The sequence below is a fragment of the Callithrix jacchus genome, chromosome 1 (genome assembly GCF_049354715.1).
Source record: "Callithrix jacchus isolate 240 chromosome 1, calJac240_pri, whole genome shotgun sequence".
NCBI lineage: Eukaryota > Metazoa > Chordata > Mammalia > Primates > Cebidae > Callithrix > Callithrix jacchus.
Genome location: NC_133502.1, coordinates 208,474,317 through 208,496,708, shown reverse-complemented (window position 1 = coordinate 208,496,708; position 22,392 = coordinate 208,474,317). Strand labels below are relative to the sequence as shown.

The following is a 22,392-nucleotide window of genomic DNA, read 5'->3' as shown; positions in this document are numbered from 1 at the left end:
GCTGACAGGTGTCTTGGGGCGTGGACGGACCTGGAGGACCCTCCCTTCCACCGCACACGGAGGGTTTGTGGTGACTTCCTCTCACCGCAGCAGCTGGTAGAGCCAGGGCTGCCCCTTCTGCTGGTGCCTCCTCTCAGCCGCCTCTGCCTGGGGTTCCCTTCGTCTGGCCCCGCCCCTCGGGCTGAGTGGGGCGGGGCCAGGCAGTCCCGGAGGCTCTGGCCGGCTGGCCGGGAGCAGGTGGAGGGCTGGCGCGGTCGAGATCGTGCTGCCATGGCTCAGCCTCCGGGTCCAGAGTCTCAGCTCCTACCTCTTTCCTCCTTGCCAGCCCCTGATGCTTGCCAGGTTTTTGCCTCTGCCGGAGCCCCTGCCTGACCAGCCTCCCTCCCCGTCTGGCTGGGATTTGGGGGCTGAGCTGTCTGGGGTCCCAGGGCCGACCAATGCAGTGCCGGCTCCTGCGGGGCCTGGCTGGAGCCCTCCTCACCCTCCTGTGCATGGGCCTCCTGTGTCTGCGGTACCACTTGAGCCTGACCCCGCAGCGGGTGCAGGAGACCCCCGAGCTGAGCCAGCAGAGCCTGGGGCTCCCTGAACTACAGCTGGGCGATGTCTTCATCGCAGTTAAGACGACCCGGGCCTTCCACCGCTTGCGCCTGGAGCTGCTGCTTGACACGTGGGTTTCCAGGACCAAGGAACAGGTGACAAGTGGGTGACATTGGGCCCTGGAAGTGGTCCCTGGCTTAAGGGATTTTCAGAGGCCTTTCTCCTGGGCTGGGGTCCCTGACTGCCTCGTGGGAGAAGCTGCCCAATACCTGCCCAATCTGGGATCCTCTTCCCCTTTCCTTCTTCCGGATCTCAGCACCCAGGGCCCACTGCTCCACCACTTTTGGGGGCCAGGCTGGCCCTGGGTCTCTCCCGGGGGTTCTTTTATTCCTAGCTTCTCCTGTGGGGGCTTCACTCCCAGCCACCAAGGCCCAGCCTGGCACTGGGGGCAATGGTGAGTGTTGGGCAGCTGGGATGGAGGCCTCCAAGAGGTCCTGACCGTGACCCACACCCAGGCCAGGCTGCCCCACCCAGGCCCTAGGTGCTGTCCCTAGGGCCACCTGAGCCCCGTGGCACTGGGTCCTTGGCCCAGGCTCTGAGGGCGGCAGATGTGGGGAGGGGAGACTGTCTAGGTGGGGTCTGTTCTGGGGGAAGGCATCCTTTCAGGCTTCCCGACAGCCCCTGCCGCCGTGCCTCTGTTGCCCGGGGCGTGCCGAGGGTGCCATGTATGGCCTCCTGTGCTGGCTTTCTGCGGGGCTGCTTCAGAGGGAGGGAAGGAGAGTGGGTGCTGCTAGGGTGGAGGGTGGTGGCAGGAGGTCGGGAAGCCTGCCTGGTGTGTGGGATTGTGTGTGTGCGCGTGCTCACATGCACAGAGCTGGAGTGTGCTAGATATGCCGTGACAAGAGGCTTGGGTGTCACATGGGTGTGTGGCTCCGGCAAGCCGAGTCCCTTTCAGCCCTTCCCCTCCTCGCATCCAGTATCTTCCGCAAGCAAAGTCAGTGATGCCGTGTGTTAGGGACCGTTGCTGGGGAGGTGGAGAACGGCCCGCGCGCGCATGCACACACACACACACACACACACCCGCCGCTCTTTGGAGGCTGGCTCAATAGGAGGAAGTGACTGAGTCTCTGCAGGGAGTTAGGCCTCCTGAAAGACCAAGACAGGGAGAGGATGCCTGGGAGGCCAGGCCATCCTGGAGAGGGCACCCTGCCCTGATTTTGGCTGTTGCACCCAGGATTAATGCTTCCCCAGCTGGCCCCGAGCACCCCAGCTCTTCTCTGGACCCCACACAGCTTCTCCTCTTGGGGAGATCTTGGTTCTTCCTGCGGAAGCCGCCGAGGCGGGCCCTCCCGCAGGCCTTCCTGTTTATGTGTCTGTGTACCCAGGAGCGTGGCCTCACATGGCCCACCGCCTTTTCCTGTCCTGTCTCCATCACCATGCTGATGCCCTTGCCCTAGATGGGGAAACTGAGGCCAGAGAGGAGGAAGTGCTGGCTGGCACAGCGTCACGCAGAAGGCCTGAGGGGTCAGAGCCCAGTGGGAACTAGAGCCTTGCTCCTGTCTGGGCACTTTCCTTCCCTGCTGAGACTTGGGAACCCCGTGAGGCCTGGGCCACTGGGCCACAGGAGAGGGTCCTTGGCCTTCAGCCTGGGTGGCTGTGCCTGACAGAACCAGGGCAGCAGAGGCAGCAAGAACAACCCCTCCGTGTCCCAAGCTCAATCCCAGCTATGAATCAGGCGGTGGGGTGGCAGTGGGGGTGCTGGCAGCTATGGGCTGCAGACCAGGCGAGTGGCTTGTTTCACCCTCATGGCAAGCCGCAGAAGTCGACTGTGACGCCTGTGACATTCCCACATCACGGTGCAGACACAGAGCAGGTTCAGCCAAGGCGGGAGATGAAGCCACTCAGCAGGACCCAAGGGGCGAGGGGCAGACTCCAGAAGTCTGGTCTTTAAAGCTGAAGGAAGGATGCTGAGATGGAGGAGGAGGTGGGAGGGTAGGGAGGTCCTCACTCGCCTCCCCACTTCTCTCACCCGTTGGCTCACTTCTCTCTGTGACCTTGGCCAAGGCCCTCCCCTTTTGGCCTGCAGTTTCCCCATCTCCATGGGGCAGGAATGTCTGGACCGGGCCTGAGCTGGTTAACTGCAACACTGGGCGACCCTCCGGCTGGTTAAGGGCGGCGGGGTGGCAGGTGGGCCTTGTGGCAGGGGCCGGGGACTCGTGTGCCTGCCTTTGTCCTGGGCCGAGGGGGTGGGCTGGGGGAGGCGGGTTTTGCACTCAAGGGGAGCCTTTCTCCTCCCCTTGTGGGCAGGGGCTGGGGGCGGGGGCGGTGGTGGTGGCCGGGGGAGAGGTGGCAGCAGCCCCACAACTCCCCTCCTCCACAGCAGATGGTCCCCGGCCACCCCTCCCCTACCCCAGCAGGCTGCGTGTCCTTTTGTTTCCGGAGGCCGCCTGTGAAGTTTCCACCATTGTCAGGCCCTCTCCTTAAACAAATCAAATGCAGCCCTCAGCTCTGAGGAAACTCTGCCCAGCGCTCTGGGCCAACCTCAGGATTCCCAGGGACTGAAAGCACCAGCCTCGCTGCCCTCTCCCATGCCCCCGCCCCCTCTGGACCTGGACTCCCCTTCTGGCTCCCTCCCTCCCTCTGCTCATGGCTGCTCTATTCTCCTGCTTTTTTTTTTTTTTTTTTTTGAGACAGAGTCTCGCTCTGTTGCCCAGGCTGGAGTGCAGTGGCATGATCCTAACTCACTGCAATCTCCGCCTCCTGGTTTCAAGCGATCCTCAGCTTCCTGAGTAGCTGGGATTACAGGCAGGCACCACCACACCCGGCTAATTTTTATATTTTTAGTAGAGATGGGGTTTCACCATGTTGGCCAGGCTGGTCTTGAACTCCTGGCCTCAAGTGATCCACCTGCCTCAGCCTCCCAAAGTGCCTATTCTCCTGCTTTATTTGGGCTTACTAGGTCTTCACCGGGAAATATTCCTCAGCCCATTTGGCCCATGCTCCAAACTAGAGAGTGCTCCACTATCTGGTGCCTGTCTGGTGGCAAAAGTTTGCTGGGTGCAGGGTAGGAAAGGCCTGGCTCCCTTTATGGGATCCCTTGGGGCTGTGTCGAAAACAGACTTGGGGAGGCGGCAGAACAGAGCAGGGATGTCAGGGAGGAGGGACTGCAGCAAGGCAGGTAGCAGGTGACAACAGTGGTGGGGCTCTGGGTGGCCGGGTGGGCTGGAGCGGGGAGCAGCATCCTAGGTGATTTGGAGGCTGATGAGCAGAGTTGCTGACAGGCTTGGGGAAGGTGTGAGAGGAAGAGAGGAGGGGCGGGGACTCCAAGGTTTTGGGTCCCAACCAGTGAGAGGGAGGATCTTGGAGAGCCTGGGGCTCATTCTTGATGCTGTGGGGGATCTGACGGTTTGGAGCTCAGGGAGTGGCTAGGGCTGGCTGTATACACGAGTCTCCAGCTCCCTGATGGTGGTTAAAGCCGAGAGGCTGCATGGTGTCACCAAGGGAGTGGGCTTCGTGGAGAAGTGGACCAGGGCCTAGGCTTGGACCAGCGACATTTTCCCCCGAGGAAATCCAGAGACCTCCAGCATTAGCTGAATCTGACAGTGAGACAGACCCCAGGGAGAGGCTCAGAAGGTGGATGCTGCCCGGGCCTCCCCAAGGAGAACCAGGTGCTGGGACCAGGAGACAGATGGGCACCTTTATGAAATCTAAGGACCTAAGGTGGATTTAGCACTAAATCAAGAATAGAGAGCTTGACTGAATAAAGGCCATGAAGCAGCCACACACCGCCCGTCACCCTCCTCAAGCATCACATAAAAGTATCTTGCCAATAAGCCACTACACACTGATACAGAGGGGACAAGTCGTAACACGGTAAGTGTACTGGAAAGTGCGCTCGGACGAATCCAACTGTAGCTTAAGCTAAAGCATCTGGCTTCCACCCGGAAGATCTCCCCAGTAACTGATCGCTTGGAGCTAACTCTAGCCCCAACCTCATATAACTATATTATTTAACTACAATAATTCAATCATTTACCTATTACAAAGGTACAGTCGACTTTAGGCGCAATAGACATAGTACCGTAAGGGAAAGACAAAAACCTAATAAAGCATAAAAAAGCAAAGATAAACCCTTCTACCTTCTGCATAATGAATTAACTAGAAATAACTTTATATGGAGAACTTCGACAATGCCCCCCGAAACCAAGCGAGCTACCCAAGGATAGCTAAAAGAGCACACCTGTCTATGTGGCAAAATAGTGGGAAAATCTATGGGTAGTGGTGACAAACCTACTGAGCCTGGTGAAGCTGGTTGTCCAAGACAGAATCTTAGTTCAGTCTTAAATTTACTTAGAGAACCATTTAATCCTCCCATAAATTTAATTGTGAGTCTAAAGAGGGACAGCTCTTGAGACTCTAGGAAATAACCTTCAATACAGAGTAAAACATCCCACTACCATAGATGGTCTAAAAGCAGCCATCAATTAAGAAAGCATTTAAGCTCAATACTTACTCTTAATTCTATTCATCCCACTGAACTAAAACACACTGGACTAATCTATTACTTAGTTGAAGCAATAATATTAATGTAAATAACATGAAATTATTCTCCCCGCATAAGCTTATCTCAGACTGAAATAACTAGTTAGTGAACAGCCCAATCGTTATGCCCTACAGTTTAACTCATCTATGACCCAAACTGTCAACCCAACACAGGCATGCCTCCAGGAAAGATTAAAAAAAGTAAGAGGAACTCCTGCCTGTTTACCAAAAACATCACCTGTAGCATCACCAGTATTAGAGGCACTGCCTGCCCAGTGACACATTTAATGGCTGCGGTACCCTGACCGTGCAAAGGTAGCATAATCACTTGTTCTCCAAATAGGGACTTGTATGAATGGTCACACGAGGGTTTAACTCTTACTTTTAATCAGTGAAATTGACCTATCCGTGAAGAGGCAGATATACCTAAATAAGACAAGAAGACCCTATGGAGCTTCGATTTGATAATACAAACTAATACTTAAAAAACCCACAGGCACTAACCCACCGTCTATGTATTATGAATTTTGGTTGGGGTGACCTCGGAGTACAGTACAGCCCCTGAAAAACACATACCAAGACGTCACAAGTCTAAGTAAATCTACACTTACTGACCCAATAACTTGATCAACGGACTAAGTTACCCTGGGGACAACAGCGCCATCCTATTCTAGAGTCCATATCGACAACAGGGTTTACGGCCTCGATGTTGGATCAGGACATCCTAGTAAAGGTTCATTTGTCCAACGATTAAAGTCTTACATGATCTGAGTTCCGACCGGAGAAATCCAGGTGGGTTTCTGTCTATTAAATATTCCTCCCAGTACAAAAGGACAAGAGAAATAGGGCCTGCTTCACAAAGCGCCCTCACAAATCAGATGACTATTATCTCAATCTCACGAGTTGCCACTCATACCCAAGAGCAGGGCTCGTTAAGACGGCAGAGCCCGGCAACTGCATAAAACTTAAATCTTTATGATCAGAGGTTCAATTCCTCTTCTTAACAACGTGTTTATAGTCAGTTTACTCCTACTAGTTATTCCTGCCCTAATTTCTATAGCATTCTTGACACTCATAGAACAAAAAATCTTAGGCTATATGCAATTCCACAAAGGCCCTAACACCGTAGGCCCCTACGGAACACTCCAACCAATTGCCGACGCAACAGAACGTTTCACAAAAGAACCCCTAGCTACCTACCACATCCACCGCAACCCCGTACGTAACCGCCCCAACCTTAGCCCTCTCCCTCGCTCTCCTCCTGTGGACCCCCTCCCCACACCTTATCCTCTAATTAACTTCAGCCTAGGCCTCCTAGTTATACCAGCAACATCGAGTCTAGCTGTCCACTCAATCTCACGATCCGGATGAGCATCCAGCTCAAACTACGCACTAATCGGCGCACGACGAGCTGTAGCTCAGACAATCTCATACGAAGTCACCGGAGCTGTTATTCTACAGCTCGTTTAATTCACAATCACGTCTTACGACACAAGCGCACTCCTGACTGCTGCTACCACTGTGACCCCTAGCCGTAACATGATGTATGTCCACAGTAGCAGAAACCGAGCTCCCTTTGGCCTAACAGGAGGCAAACCAGAACTAGTTTCAGCGTTTAACATTGAATACGCTGCGGGCTCATTCGCCCTGTTCGTTACAGCAGAATATAGAAATATCATAACAAATGCCCTAACTATTACTACCTTTTTAGCAACACCTTACACGACAGCGATACCAGAGCTCTGCACAATACATTGTATAGCCAAAACCCTCCTCTGAACCACCCTATTTTCGTGAATTCGAACAGCACACCCTCGAGTCCGTTATGACCAACTACTACACCTCCTATGAAAAAATGTTTTACCACTTACACGAGCACTATGTGTATATTTCAATACCCATCCTAACATCCGGCATCCTGCCCCAAACATAAGAAGTATGTCTGACAAAAGAATTACTTTGATAGGGTAAATCATAGAGGTTTAAATCTTCTTATTTCTAGAACTATAGGAATTGAACCCTCCACCTGAGAACTCAAAACTCTCCGCGCTTCCTATTACACCACATTCTAAGTAAGGTCAGCTGAACAAGCTGTCGGGCCCAAACCCCGAAAATGTTGTCCAATCCCTCCTGTACTAATCATCCCTTAGCCCACCTCATTATTTCCCTTACAATTTTAAGCAGAACTGTAATCACAATACTAAGCTCACATTGATTCCTCATCTGAATAGGCTTAGAACTAAATGCACTAGCTATTGTACCAATACTAGTCAAAAACACAAGTCCCCGCTCCAAGGAAGCAGCCACCAAATACTTTTCAATACAGGCAACCGCATCCATAATCCTCATAATAACTATCCTCCTCAACAATCTATTCTCCAGACAATGAACAATTAACCCATCTGTAAACCAAATTTTATCTACGACAATACTAGTAGCCTTAGCAATAAAACTAGGAATAGCCCCCCCTCACTTCTGACTCCCAGAAGTGACCCAAGGCGTACCCCCAATGCCCGCCACACTCATCCTTATATGACAAAAACTAGCCCCTGTGTCACTTATAATCAAAATCTTCCCATCAATCAATATAAACACCCTCTTAACAGTCTCATTTTTTTTTGAGACGGAGTTTCGCTCTTGTTACCCAGACTGGAGTGCAATGGCGTGATCTCGGCTCACTGCAACCTCCGCCTTCTGGGTTCAAGCAATTCTCTTGCCTCAGCCTCCTGAGTAGCTGGGACTACAGGCACGCACCACCATGCCCAGCTAATTTTTGTATTTTTAGTAGAGATGGGGTTTCACCAAGGATGGTCTCGATCTCTTGACCTCGTGATCCACCCGCCTCAGCCTCCCAAAGTGCTGGGATTACAGGCGTGAGCCACCGCGCCCGGCCGAACAGCAGTTATTCTAATGATTTTCATAATTTGAGAAGCCTTCTCCTCAAAACGAAAAGTTTCAACTATTGAGCAGCGATCTACCAACCTAGAATGACTCTATGGCTGCCCTCCTCCTTATCACACATTTGAAGAGTCTACCTACGTAAAATCTTTAAGCAAAAAAGGAAGGATTTGAACCCCCAAAATTGGTTTCAAGCCAATCCCATAGACCCTATGACTTTTCAATAAGATATTAGTAAAATAATTACATAACTTTGTCGAAGTTAAATTATAGACCAAACTCTATATATCTTAGTGGCTCACCCAGCCCAACTAGGTCTACAAAACGCTACGTCCCCCATTATAGAAGAACTAATTGATTTCCATGATCACATCCTCATAATTATTTTCCTAATTCGCTCTCCAGTCCTATATGTTATTTCCCTAATACTTACTACAAAGCTAACCCATACCAGCACCATAAACGCTCAAGAAATGGAAATAATCTGAACTATCCTACCCGCCATTATTCTTATTAAGTTGCCCTCCCATCCCTACGGAATCCTGTACATAACAGACGGGTTTAATAAACCCTACTTAACCCTTAAAGCAACTGGTCTCCAATGATACTGAAGCTACGAATACTCAGACTATGAAGACTTAGCTTTTGATTCTTATATTATACCAACATATTTTCTTTTCTTTTCTTTTTTTTTTTTTGAGACGGAGTTTCGCTCTTGTTACCCAGGCTGGAGTGAATGGCGTGATCTCGGCTCACCGCAACCTCCGCCTCCTGGGTTCAGTCAATTCTCCTGCCTCAGCCTCCCGAGTAGCTGGGATTACAGGCACGCACCACCATGCCCAGCTAATTTTTTGTATTTTTAGTAGAGACGGGGTTTCACCATGTTGACCAGGATGGTCTCGATCTCTTGACCTTGTGATCCACCCGCCTCGGCCTCCCAAAGTGCTGGGATTACAGGTGTGAGCCACCGTGCCCGGCCCCAACATATTTTCTTGAACCCAGCGAATTTCGACTTCCCGAAGTAGATAACCGAACAACCTTGCCGATAGAAGCAGATATCTGTATGCTAATTTCCTCAGAAGACGTTTTACACTCATGAGCTGTCCCACCACTAGGCGTTAAAACAGATGCAATTCCTGGACATTTAAGACAAGCTGTCCTAGCCTCTATACGACCAGGCTTATTTTATGGGCAATGCTCAGAAATTTGCGGACCAAATCATAGCTTTATACCCATCGTTCTAGAATTCCTATATTTCAAACACTTTGAAGTGTGAGCCTCATATCCATACATTGCATCACTGTAAAGCTACTTAGCATTAACCTTTTCAGTTAAAGATTGAGAGAACCGGCCGGGCGCGGTGGCTCAAGCCTGTAATCCCAGCACTTTGGGAGGCTGAGGCGGGTGGATCACGAGGTCAAGAGATCGAGACCATCCTGGTCAGCATGGTGAAACCCCGTCTCTACTAAAAATATAAAAAAAATTAGCTGGGCATGGTGGCGCGTGCCTGTAATCCCAGCTACTCAGGAGGCTGAGGCAGGAGAACTGCCTGAACCCAGGAGGCGGAGGTTGCGGTGAGCCGAGATCGCGCCATTGTACTCCAGCCTGGGTAGCAAGAGCAAAAACTCCGTCTCAAAAAAAAAAAAAAAAAAAAAAAGATTGAGAGAACCTCTCTCTACAGTGAATGCCCCAACTAGGTATTTCAACATGACCAGTGGCGATCTTATCAATTGTTGTAGCCCTATTCTATATTATTCAATTAAAAATACTGAATTTTACCTCCCACACCACCCTGTCATCACAGTTAATTAAAACCCAAAAACATAAAACTTGAGAACTAAAATGAACAAAAATCTATTCACATCTTTCAATATCCCAACAATCTTAGGAATCCCCCCAGCAATATCATTTTATTTCCTACATTGATTGTGCCTTCTAATAACCTAATCAACAACCGACTTTCCTCGCTCCAACAATGCTTAATTCAACTTCCACTAAAACACATAACAGCAATTCATAATATTGAAGGACGAACTCATCCCTTATACTCTTAGCCCTAATTACCTTTATCGCCCTAAATAACCTCCTCGGACTTACACCGGACGCATTTACACCAACTACTCAACTATCAATACATTTAGGCATAACAGTTCCCCTGTGGGCAGCCACTGTACTCACAGGATTTCGATTTAAAGCATCTCTAGCCCATTTCTTACCCCAAGGGACACCTATCCCGCTTATTCCTATGCTAATCATCATCGAAACAATCTGCCTTTTTAGTCAATGAGTAGCACTAACTGTACGACTGACAGCTAACATCACAGCAGGCCACTGACTAACGCGCCTACTCGGAGGAACCACATTAACTCTGCTGTCTACCTCTTAGAGGCAGATAGACAGCTTGGAGGGAGGTCAGGGATAGGCCACAGGTGTGGCCCCAGTGGGGGCTGAGGGAGTCTGGAGGCTTTAAACATTAGGTGGGACACTTGGAAGGGGTCCAAAATTGTCCCGAGTCCTGGGCAGGGCAGTCCCAGGGCCAGGGACGCCCTCAAAGGCCCTTGGTGTTCACTGGGTGTGAGAGGACCCACTTGGGCAGCCGAGCAGCTCTCCCCATGCTGGGCCGTGCCTGGCTCGTCTTTGTGGCGTCCACGTGCTGCCTCTGCCTGTCATTCAGAGTCTGGGTTTGGTTTATGTAGGGCGCTGAGCAGCTTTAGCTGCCTGGGAGGCGGTAGGGAGAGGTCCGAGGCCTGTGGGTTTGAATCTCAGCCTAGCACTTGCCAACCCTGGTCTGTCACTCAGCCTCCTTTTTGTCATCTGGGAAGGGAACAGGTGACACCTGCCTTGTGAGGTTTGAGGGTCGCTAGGGACAGAGCATTTGGAAGCTCTTGGCTGGGGGAGCTGGACCGGGTTGTGGGAGCATCTCTGAGGTGACTGGCACAGGTTTGCGTGGCTGTGGAAGTGTGATGTCTCCCTAGTGGCACGGTGTCCCTGGGTGTGGGTGTGGGTCTGTTCACATCGAGTTTGTGTCCTGATAATGAGTTTAGGGTTGTGTTATGTAATCGTGGAGGGGCTGAGTGTGGCTGTGACTGTGTTTGTATATGTGTGTGTATGTATGTGTGTGTGTGCATGTGTATATGTGTGTGTATATGTGTATGTGTGTGTGTGTGCCTGTGTGCATGATAGAAGAGGGTGAGATGCTGCCCAGGTGTGTGGCTATGGTTGGGTCCCTGTGGGGCCACTCTGGAAAGGAGGTGAGTGTATGTGTGTGTGTGTGTGTGTGTGTGCGTGTGTGTGCGTGATAAAACAGGATGAGATGCTGCCCCGGTGTGTGGCTATGGTTGGGTCCCTGTGGTGCCGCTCTGGAACGGAAGTGAGTGTATGTATGTGTGTGTATGTGTGTGTAAGTGTGCATGTGTGTATATGTGTATGTATGTGTGTGTGTATATGTGTGTGTGCGTGATAGAAGAGGGTGAGATGCTGCCCCGGTGTGTGGCTATGGTTGGGTCCCTGTGGTGCCGCTCTGGAATGGAAGTGAGTGTATGTATGTGTGTGTAAGTGTGCATGTGTGTATATATGTATGTGTGTGTGTGTATGTGTGTGTGCGTGATAGAAGAGGGTGAGATGCTGCCCCGGTGTGTGGCTATGGTTGGGTCCCTGTGGTGCCGCTCTGGAACGGAAGTGAGTGTATGTATGTGTGTGTATGTGTGTGTAAGTGTGCATGTGTGTATATGTGTATGTATGTGTGTGTGTGTATATGTGTGTGTGCGTGATAGAAGAGGGTGAGATGCTGCCCAGGTGTGTGGCTATGGTTGGGTCCCTGTGGTGCTGCTCTGGAGAGGGGGTGAGTGTGTTTATATGGTGGCCTGTGTACACCCTGAAGTTGTGGGTCTACAAAAGCTGGATTGTGTGTTATATGTTGTTCTAAAGGAGTGTGCAACCAGGAGAGGGGTGTGTCTGTCACTGAAGGAGTAGAGTCCATCTGGGGCCCGGCGGTGGTGGGCTGTGGGTTGGTTTGGTGCTTCCCTCGGCCGACGGGAATCCTGACCGCCTCTCCTCTTCCTAGACATTCATCTTCACTGACAGCCCAGACGACGGCCTCCGGGACAGACTGGGTAACTCTGCCTGGCCTGGGTGGGGTGGGAGACTTCAGCTGTTGCCCAGGAAAGCTGGGGGAGGGGGCTGTGTCCTGGCCTGAGGGTTCCCAGGAAGTGGGCTGCTGGCCCTTGGCATGTGGGGATTCCCCTTTGCCCAGGAGGGAAGTGAGCGTCTTCCCTGGAAACCAGTGTGGGCGTGGGTGTGGGGAGGCGCTGTGCTGGTTAAGGCCCTGGACGCCTGAGTCCCAGCCCAACCTGCTGTCCAGTAGCTCTGTGGTCCCAGGCAGGTCTGCCCTCCCCGGGCCTCAGTGTCACCATGTGTAAAATGGGAGTGGGTGGGCCGATCCAGATTCCCTGCAGCCCAGCCTTGCTCTGTATTCTGTGTTCCGGGCTGTGAAGCAGGAGCCAGGCAGGGTCCTCTGACTCCTCACTTCTCCAGGGTCCCACCTTGTGGTCACCAACTGCTCTGCAGAACACAGTCACCCAGCTCTGTCCTGCAAGATGGCTGCTGAGTTTGACACCTTCCTGGCCAGTGGGCGTAGGTGAGTGTTCCTGGGTCTCTGGGGATAGGTGTGGTCTGGGCCCAGTTGAAAATAACCCTGGGGCCTCCTGGGGTCTGACTTCAGCCCCCACTCCCCTAGCATGCAGTGGGCAGATGGCTGGGAAGTCCAGCTGGGTTCCAGTACTGCCATTCAGGATTGGCTATGTGACCTTGGGCAAATGACCTTTTTTTTTTGAGACAGAGTTTTGCTCTTCTCACCCAGGCTGGAGTGCAATGGCGGGATCTCAGCTCACTGCAACCTCTGCCTCCTGGATTCAAGTGATTCTCCTGCCTCAGCCTTCCCAGTAGCTGGGATTACAGGCGCACCCCACCATGCCTGGCTAAGTTTTGCAATTTTGGTAGAGATGGGGATTTACCATGTTGGCCAGGCTGGTCTTGAACTCCTGACCTCAGGTGATTCAGCAGCCTCGGCCGCCCAAAGTGCTGGGATTACAGGTGTGAGCCACCGCGCCCGGCCAGGGCGAGTGTCTTAGCCTCTCAGTGTTGGCCCTCATCTGTGAAATGGACACCGTTCTCAAAATCTTATACAATATGCAACTTGGCACCAAAAAGACGCCTTCAATGCCAGCCTCCCCCACCCCTACCCCGAACTCTATCACTGTCGGCCGACACTGGGCGTGCTTGGGGACCCTGGCTTGGAACCCCCTCCCCAACCAACAAGTTCACTGTCCCCATTTCATCCCTACAGGTGGTTCTGCCATGTGGATGATGACAATTACGTGAACCCAAGGGCGCTGCTGCAGCTGCTGAGGGCCTTCCCGCTGGCCCAAGACGTCTACGTGGGAAGGCCCAGCCTGAACCGGCCCATCCACGCCTCGGAGCCGCAGCCCCACAACCGCACGGTGGGTCCCTCTCTTCCTCCTTTGCCCCTTGGCCCGCTGGTCCCAGGGTGGGGCCGGTCCCAGAGGTGAGGATGTGCTAGAGAGGTAAGAGGGGTTCTGAGTTTCAGGTCTGGCCCCATGTCTTTGGGTTTGGGCTAGTGGCTTCCTCTTTGACCCTCAGTCCGTCCTCTGTGAAATGAGAGACTGAGCTCATGCAGTTGTGGCACAGAGACAGTACATAGTGAGGCTTCTTTCCCCCAGGAGCCACGGCTTGTCCTGGTCACTCAGGGAGCGTCCAGGTGAGCTGAGGCTGTGTGACTCTGCAGCAGGGCTCCCAGCCACCTGGTGTCACCATGTAGGTGTGCAGGCGGTTAAAATGCTGGAATGTCCGGGTGCGGTGGCTCAAGCCTGTAATCCCAGCACTTTGGGAGGCTGAGGTGGGTGGATCATCTGAGGTCAGGAGTTCAAGACCAGTCTGACCAATTTGGTGAAACCCTGTCTCTACTAAAATTACAAAAATTAGCCAGACATGGTGGTGTGCGCCTGTAATCCCAGCAACTCGGGAGGCTGAGGCAGGAGAATCGCTTGAACCCGGGAGACGGAGATTGCAGTGAGCTGAGATTGTGCCACTGCACTCCAGCCTGGGCAGCAAAGTGAGACTTCATCTCAAAAAAAAAAAAAAAATTGCTGGAATACTGTGGGCTGGGTGATGAATGGCTGCTGCCCGAGCCCCAGAACCCTTCCCTGCCTTGGGCCCCCTCTCTCTCTCCAGACAACTCCATTAGCCTGTGACTGAAGAGTTGACACCTGGCACAAAGGGGACCCTGTACCAGCCTCAGTTCCATATCTGGATGGACACTGATTCGGGTTGCCAGATTTAGAAAACAAATATTTAGGGCTGGGTGCAGTGGCTCACGCCTGTAATTCCAGCACTTTGGGAGGCTGAGGCGGGCAGATCACAAGGTCAAGAGATCGAGACCATCCTGGCCAACATGGTGAAACCCCATCTCTAGTAAAAATACAAAAATTAGCTGGGTGTGGTGGCACGTGCCTGTAATCCCAGTTACTCAGGAGGCTGAGGCAGGAGAATCCCTTGAACCCAGGAGGCAGAGGTTGCAGTGAGCCGAGATCACCCCACTGTACTCCAGCCTGGCGACAGAGTGAGACTCCATCTCAAAAAAAAAAAAAAGAACAAATAAATGAAAAACCACTACATCCAGTGAAACTTGACTTTTAGATAAATAATGAGGAATTTTTTAGTATTAGTCTGTCCCAAATATTGCACGGTTCTCTCCCTGTCCCCAGGACCCACTGGGTATCAGGTATTAGAGCGGTCCAGGCCCTAGGCCTCCCTTGGCCTCAGGAAACGGTCGGGAGGTCCCTCTCTAGAGACCGTGCCTGGTGCAGGAGCTGGGCACACAGCGGGGCTCATCCTCCCTCCCCAGGTCACCATCTGCTTCATTAGGAAAACCAAGAGCAGAAAACACAAAGCCTTAATTATCAGTAGCTAATCAGCCTCTGAGCCTTAATTAAATCCTTCTGGGCCTCGGGGCTCTGTGTGTGAGCGATTCCAGGGGAGCCAGGGAGTCCCCCGGGCTCCCACACCACTGCACTGCTGGCCACTCAGCTCTGCCTAAGCAGTTTGCCTCTGGGGTGGAGAACTGCATGCTGGAGCCTGACTCTGTGTGTGTACCCGGCAGCCCTGCCACCTCCTGGCTGTGTGACCTTGCTTGAGGTCACCTCATCTCTCTGTGCCTCAGTTTCCTAATCTGTGAAATGGGTAATCACAGCCCCTACTCATAGAGTGGTTGTGAATATAGAAGGAAGAATTAAATGAGGTCATCTGTCCAAGTCCTTGGAATGGGACCTGGCGCCAAGTCAACCCTAGAAAGTGTCAGTGACCTGAGGCCGGGCACGGTGGCTCAGGCCTGTAATCCCAGCACTCTGGGAGGCCAAGGCAGGTGGATCACCTGAGGTCAGGATTTTGAGACCAGCCTGGCCAAGATATAGAGAAACCCCATCTGTACTAAAAATACAAAAATTAGCTGGGCGTGGTGGTACACGCCTGTAGCTACTTGGGAAGCTGAGGCAGGAGAATCACTTGAACCCAGGAGGCGGAGGTTGCTGCAGTGAGCTGAGATGGTGCCATTGCACTCCAGCCTGGGTGACAGAGCAAGACTCTGACTCTCAAAAAAAAAAAAAAAAAGAAAAGAAAAGAAAAAGAAAGTGCTAGTGATCTGTACTGGGCACAGCCTTCCTTTCCCAGCCTCGTCTCTCCTGTGTGCACCCAGGCCCCTTCAACCTAGGCCCACCTGCCCAGGAGGATAGGTGCTATGTTTGGCAGCCCCTCCCAAGCCACATGGAGTGAGGTAGAGACTGTTCTCAGGGGAAAGGGCCCGGTGGCCGGGTGAGTAAAACACACGTGCCCTTTAACCGGAATCCAGCTGGACCTGGGTCCCATCAGCAACCTCACCACTCATAATTAGCTATGTGACTTTGGGCCTCTGTTTTCTTATCTATAAAATGGCACAATAATGCCACGATGTAGCAAGACTCTAGTGAGAGTCGAAATGAAGAGGTTTTGAGCCATGCTGGTTGGGGTGTCCCTTTCCCCGCCAACTCCCGCCAGGCTCACTCTGCCCCTTTGCCCTCCTCTCCCTCAGAGGCTGGTACAGTTCTGGTTCGCCACCGGGGGCGCTGGCTTCTGCATCAATCGCAAACTGGCTTTGAAGATGGCTCCGTGGGCCAGGTAAGCAGGGACCCAGGGGTGGGCAGGAAGGCGGGGAGGGGCTGGCCCTGCGGTACAGGAGGGGCCTTTGCAGCAGGAAGGCTTTGAGTGGGCTCAGGAGAAACTGCTCCTCATCCAGGTGTGTCAGAGCGGCAGTTAGTGGTGAGCAAGCCACCTACACCTGCCCTCAGGGGCTGCACACACAGGCAAGTCATGCCATCTCCAAGAGCCTCCGTCCCCACCGTCTGCATGTGGACCTGATCATACAATGGCCAATGGCGTGGTAACGGTTAAATGAGAAAATGTCCGGACTGGCCCTGGTAGTTGCTATTTGCAGCCCTCTTCTGACTGGTCAGTGCCATAGGGGAGGTGAAGGCCAAATGTAAGGGCCTTCCGAGGAGGGAGAAGGGCCTTCTGGTTGGGGGCAGAAAGGAAGGCTTCCAGGAAGAGGTGGTGTATCAGCACCAGGCACTGCAGCCTGGGCGGTAGAGCAAGACTGTCTCGGGTAGAGTGGGGTGGGCGGGGGGAAGGCCAGGTGCAGTGGCTCACATCTGTAATCCCAGCACTTTGGGAGGCCAAGGTGGGTGAATCACTTGAGGTCAGGAGTTCAAGACCAGCCTGGCCAACATGGTGAAACCCTGTCTCTACTAAAAATACAAAAATTATCTGGGCATGGTGGTGGATGCCTATAGTCCCAGCTACTGGGGAGGCTGAGACGGGAGAATCACTTGAACCTGGGAGGCGGAGGTGGCAGTGAGCTAAGATTGCACCACTGCACTCCATCCTGGACAACAGAGGGAGAATCTGTCTCAAAAAAAATCAAAACAAAACAAAAAAAGCTGCCACCTCCTCCAGGAAGCCTGCCTGATTCTCCCTATACCCCCAGGCAGTGTGAACTGAGCACCACTCTCTTACTCTGAAAGACCTCCTCCTCCCTGCTCTGTCTCCCTCCAGAATGGGGGCTGCTGTTAAGGGCAGGAAGTGTTTCTTATCTCTGTATCTTCAGCCCTAGCACGGTCTCTGGTACCAGGTAGATTCTCAAGCTCGACCATGAATAAATGAGTGAATGAATGAATGAGCAGACAGGGAGAGAAGGAAGGCTACATTTATAAAGGGCATCACCTTCCTATCCCTCCGTTTAATCCTCACAACAGCCCTGGGAAGGCAGGGCCGTTAGCATCCCCATTTCACAGAGGACAAGACTGAGGCTGAGGTTCCCCGAGGTTCCTGACTTGCTCAAGGTCATACAGTGTCTGGGAGGCAGGTGCTCTGCTCTGCCAGCTTGTGCCAGCGGAGGGCCTTCTCAGGGTGGGGGCTCTGGATGTGGAGGACCTGGGCCAGTGTCTACAGTCTGGCTCTGTCCCTCAGTGGCTCCCGTTTCATGGACACGTCTGCTCTCATCCGGCTGCCTGACGACTGCACTGTGGGCTACATCATTGAGTGCAAGCTGGGCGGCCGCCTGCAGCCCAGCCCCCTCTTCCACTCCCACCTGGAGACCCTGCAGCTGCTGAGGACTGCGGAGCTCCCCGAACAGGTGGGCTGGCCTTGGGGCAGGTGGCAATGGGAAGCAGGAGAGAGGAGGGGTTCCCCCAAAGGAACGTGAGACATGAGGTCTCCCCAACCCTCCCTTCTGGTGTTTGAAAGAAACCTGGAACTCTAGATTATGGGGCTTGACTGTTCCCTATTGATGGGGAAACTGAGGTCTAGGGTGGCAAAGGACCCCCTAAGGGCACACAGTGACTCAACCCCTTCACCTCTAACCCTCAAGGATTAGCATCTGTGAAACTGACATTCTTTGATCTGGTCCTCCAATGCCGGTCAGAGAGACCTGCACACGTGAGATGAGGTTGTCTTCAGGTTCCCACCACCCTGCCCCCACCCCTGGCTCAACTCCTCAATCTTCCATCCTCCCCACATTCCTCCTGGGGAGCCAGGGGGCCCTTTCTGCTTTTACCCACTGGGAGCCCCTCCTTCATCAAAACTTCCTTATCCATGGCTCAGCGCTGTTCCTTCCAACCCTGAGGTTACTGGGATGGAAATGGCTTCAGGGGGAACGGATGTTAGGCTGGGGGAGGAGTGGGACCCTTATCCCACCACCTGGCAGGTAACACAGGTCCAACTGGCTCTGCCTGGCAGAGGCTGGTTTCTGACTCTGTAGATGGTCCCGGCTGAGAGTGTCCCTGAGATCTCCTGCCCAACAGTGCGACGAAACTCAACATGGGCTGGTTAACCTGAAAAGGAAATGCTTGGTTCACATAACCTGAGAAGCTGAGGGCCTGGCGGGCTAGGTCTGGCGGGGTCTAGGCGAGCAGACGGCCTCCAAGACTCTCTCCTCTTTCATCTGCTCTCCCCCAAGTTGGTTAGGTCCATCAGGCAGACTCAGCCTTCATGCAGGCAAGATGGCAGCCCCGTGCCATCAGGAGGAGAGAGGAGAGTGCCTCCTTCCTTCAGATCCCAGGGCTGGTGTTCATTGGTCTGATTGATTGGGCTTGGGTCATATGACCCGTCTCCTACCAGCACCTGGAGTTAGTGATGATTGGCCAGACCTGGAAGTGGGGTGTGAGATCGGTCTCATTAGGAGGGCAGGGCCTAAAGCCAGGAAAGGGAGGCAGATTTGGGGCAGCCCAAACCAGGGCACCCTAATGCCAAGGGTATCCTGAGCACCCACAATGCCAAGCACCACACTTGGGGCCTTCCCTTCTTTTTTTGTTTTTTATTTTGAGACAGAATCTTACTCTTGTTGCCCAGGCTGGAGTGCAGTGGCGTGATCTCGGCTCACTGCAACCTCTACCTCCCAGGTTCAAGCGATTCTCCTGCCTCAGCCTCCCGAGTAGCTGGGATTACAGGCATACGCCATCACGCCCGGCTAATTTTTGTATTTTTAGTAGAGATGGGGTTTCACCATGTTGGCCAGGCTGGTCTCAAACTCCTGACCTCAAGTAATCTGCCTGCTTCAGCCTCCCAAAGTGCTGGGATTACAGGTATGAGCCACCTCACCAGGCCACCCTTCTTTAACTCTCTGTTTGGTTGCTAAGAATATTCACATGAGGTCAGTACTCACGTTATCCCCATTATACAGATGGGGAAAGTGAGGCCCGGTGAGCTAAACTGACTGTGGCACACAGCTAGTATGGGTCAGAGGGGCTCTGGAACCCTGGGCGGGTGGTCCCTAAGCCCACAGTCCTAAACCTGTACGGCCTCTGGGTTGAAATCGTGATCCACGTCCTCACTGCCTGGTGGAGTAGAGGCTCTAGGTGAAGAGGGATGTGCTGAGACCCTCCGGTGAGTGTCAGAAAACCTCTGTTCTAGTCCAGGCATACAGCTTACTGGAAAGGTGCCTTTTCCTTTTGAGCCTCAGTTTCTAAATCTGTAGATGGGGGAATTGTTCCAGCCTCTCAGGGAGCCCAGCTGTCGAGGGAGCAAATGGGATTAAGGGCATAGTGGTGCTCGTCCAGCTGTAAAGTGCCTTGGGGTAAGGAGCTCCCACAGCCAGCAGGGAATTAATTTCCTGTGCCCGCACAGCTTTCCCTGCAGCTTAAAACGCTTGTGCCAGAATGCTGCTCCCTTGTGGGGATCCCGAGTGTGACGCCCCAATACTAACTCCTTTATCTCCCTGCCCAGGTCACCCTCAGCTACGGTGTCTTTGAGGGGAAACTCAACGTCATTAAGCTACAGGGCCCCTTCTCCCCGGAGGAGGACCCCTCCAGGTGGGTCTGGGGGCTGGAACCTTGGATGGGAGGAACTAGGGCCAAGTCTAGGCATCCAAATATAGTCAAGATTGTGCCACCGCACTCCAGCCTGGGTGACAGAGCAGGACTCTGTCTCAAAAAAAAAAAAAAAAAAGGAATTGATCTGAAATTTCCTGTAAGCCTGAAGATTCCAGAAGCCACAGATTACTGCCAAATGGATCTGGAGCCACCGAGAGATTCAGAGGCATGTGGTCAGATGCTTGGCCTCAGCTGAGGTCTCTTGATGGCTTTTCCAGCCTTTGAAGTTTCTCCAAACTAGCGGTTCTCAAGTGGGGGTGATTTGTCTTCTGGGGGACATCTGCCAAGGGTATCCTGAGCATCCACAATGCCAAGCACCACACTGGGGGCCTTCCCTTCTTTTTTTGCTTTTTAGGTCTGGAGATATTTTTGATCATTATGATTTGGGGAGATGCTACTGGAATCTTGTGGGTGGAGCCCAGGAATTGCTGTTAAATATTTGGCAAGGCACAGATGTCGCCACAGCAAAGAGTTCTGTAGCCCTAAGCGTGAGCGGAGAAACCCGCTGCAAACTGTCTGTGGCCTGCGTCCCCCTAGGAGAGTGGGGGTGACTGGCCTGTACTTTTCTGGTCTCTCTGCAGGTTTCGCTCCCTCCATTGTCTCCTCTACCCAGATACACCCTGGTGTCCACAGTTGGTTGCCCGATGAATCCTGAACTGCTGGGCAAAGCTTGGACAGAGGCTTCTGGCTGTTCCTTGGCTCCCAGGGTGGCTCTGAGGGCCCCTGGCAAGTGTCTTGTGATAGGCAGTTCCTGGCAGGGCCTTCTGGTGGTTGACAAGTCCAGGATCTGGGTGGCAATGGGCACTGAAGGCATCCCAGGCCCCTAGGAGGGGAGTTAGATGGCCCAGAGGACCAGCTGGACCAGCTGATGGCCAGAGAGGCTCCAGGGCATAGACTCTTTCAGGAGGCTGAATTGCAAAAAAGGCAGGGGGCACCAGAACTGGGCTGGGGCTCAGGGGTCCTAACCCTTTAGGCAGTGACATGGCCTCTGGGTGGGGCCTGGCTCTTGCCTCTGGCTCATGTCTCTCAGGCATTCCTCTGGGGCTCAAGCACTGAGCTGCCCACTCCCGCCTCCCTCGACTGGGTCCCAAGTCACTGAAGGGACACGGGTGGAAGGATGGCAGAATCCAGGGTCCTCAGTGGCTGCTGCTGTTGCCAACCAGTCTCGCAAAGCTCCTTGCTCTCCACCCCCTGTTCAGATTTTGTTTGGAGCCTCGGCATACCCGGGCCCAGATGAAGAGCATGATGGGTCCCAGCCAGTCGTGATGATCCTTTTGCTCATTTCCCAGCCTCCCTTGCTGTTAGGGGCTACCATGGGGCTAGCTCTGGCCAGAGGGAACTAAGCAAAGCTAACAGAGACATTTCTGGGGAAGGTTTTGCAGCCCACTCCCCATCTTCCTGCTGTGAACATGGGTGTGATGGCTGGACCTAGGGCAGCCACGTTGCTACCATGAAGGAAAGGCCCAGACAATCACCCACAGCTATTCCCTGCATCTGGTTCTGTACGAAAATTAAATGCTTATTTGTTTAAGTCTCTCTTGGTTCAGTTTTCTGTTGCAAGCAGCCACGGTGTTCCTGACAGGAACACTGTCTTTATCTGTCTATTACAGTGGAGATGGCGGTCATTTTTGGTGGCATGATAGGATGTATGCCAAGACCGTTTTCCAGAGCCTGGCACAGAGAAAGGAAGGGCTCAGTGGATGCTGCATGAAGATGTGTATGTGGTGTGTGTGTTGTTTTTGTGGCTATGTGGCACAGTGTGTGTGCTGTGAGGTGTGGAATGGTTCCTCCTTTTTTCTGCCCCCAGGGCTTGGGTGGGGAGAAGGTGGAATGGAGACTCAGGGCAGAGGGACTTAGCCTCAGGTATCAGATAATGGCGCCAAAGGGCTGTTTGACAGCCAGGGGCAGGCACTAGGTGAACGCAAGTGCCCTTGGAATTTCAGATCCTAAGGAGGGGGATGGTTGAATGAAAGTGATCATACTGAAATTTCAGGTGTGGTGACACATAGGTGGGAAGGGGAGGGTCATGGAGGGAAGGTCATATCATGCCCAGTGATGCTGGGAGTTGGGGTCACAGTGGGGCTCTGGGATGGGGAAGGAGGAGGAGAGATCCTGAGGGCCAGAGGGTCCTGACCCAGGCATCCAGGGCCAGGGGCTCCACCCTCGAAGAATCAGAAACCTTGTTCTGGCCACATCTGTGTTGGGGACGTCTGGAACCACTGAGCACCTGAAGCCAGCCCCTTGTTTCCCAGGGAGGAGAGGTCCAGAGAGGGACTGCCACGTGCTGTGGTCACACAGTGAATTGGGTGTAGCCGGCTGCTTGTGCTTCTCCAAAGCCCCGTTTATTTCTAGGCTGGCCCAGGGCTGGGTTTATGGGATACCTTGAGTGAGGGCAGCCCCAGCCCTGCAGCCCGGTGGGGCTGGAATGGTGCCATCCACAGCC

At 53.1% G+C, this 22,392-nt stretch overlaps 1 protein-coding gene across 1 annotated transcript; it reads left to right on the top strand.

Moving 5' to 3' along the window:
• Positions 1-235: 235 nt before the first annotated feature.
• MFNG (MFNG O-fucosylpeptide 3-beta-N-acetylglucosaminyltransferase) lies at positions 236-21,480 on the top strand. Its single transcript, XM_009010381.5, has 8 exons — positions 236-692; positions 12,041-12,089; positions 12,511-12,613; positions 13,322-13,475; positions 16,118-16,203; positions 17,551-17,716; positions 19,804-19,889; positions 20,531-21,480. The coding sequence occupies exons 1-8, from the start codon at positions 438-440 to the stop codon at positions 20,595-20,597; spliced, it is 966 nt and encodes a 321-aa protein (XP_009008629.4). The 5' UTR covers positions 236-437; the 3' UTR covers positions 20,598-21,480.
• Positions 21,481-22,392: the final 912 nt, after the last annotated feature.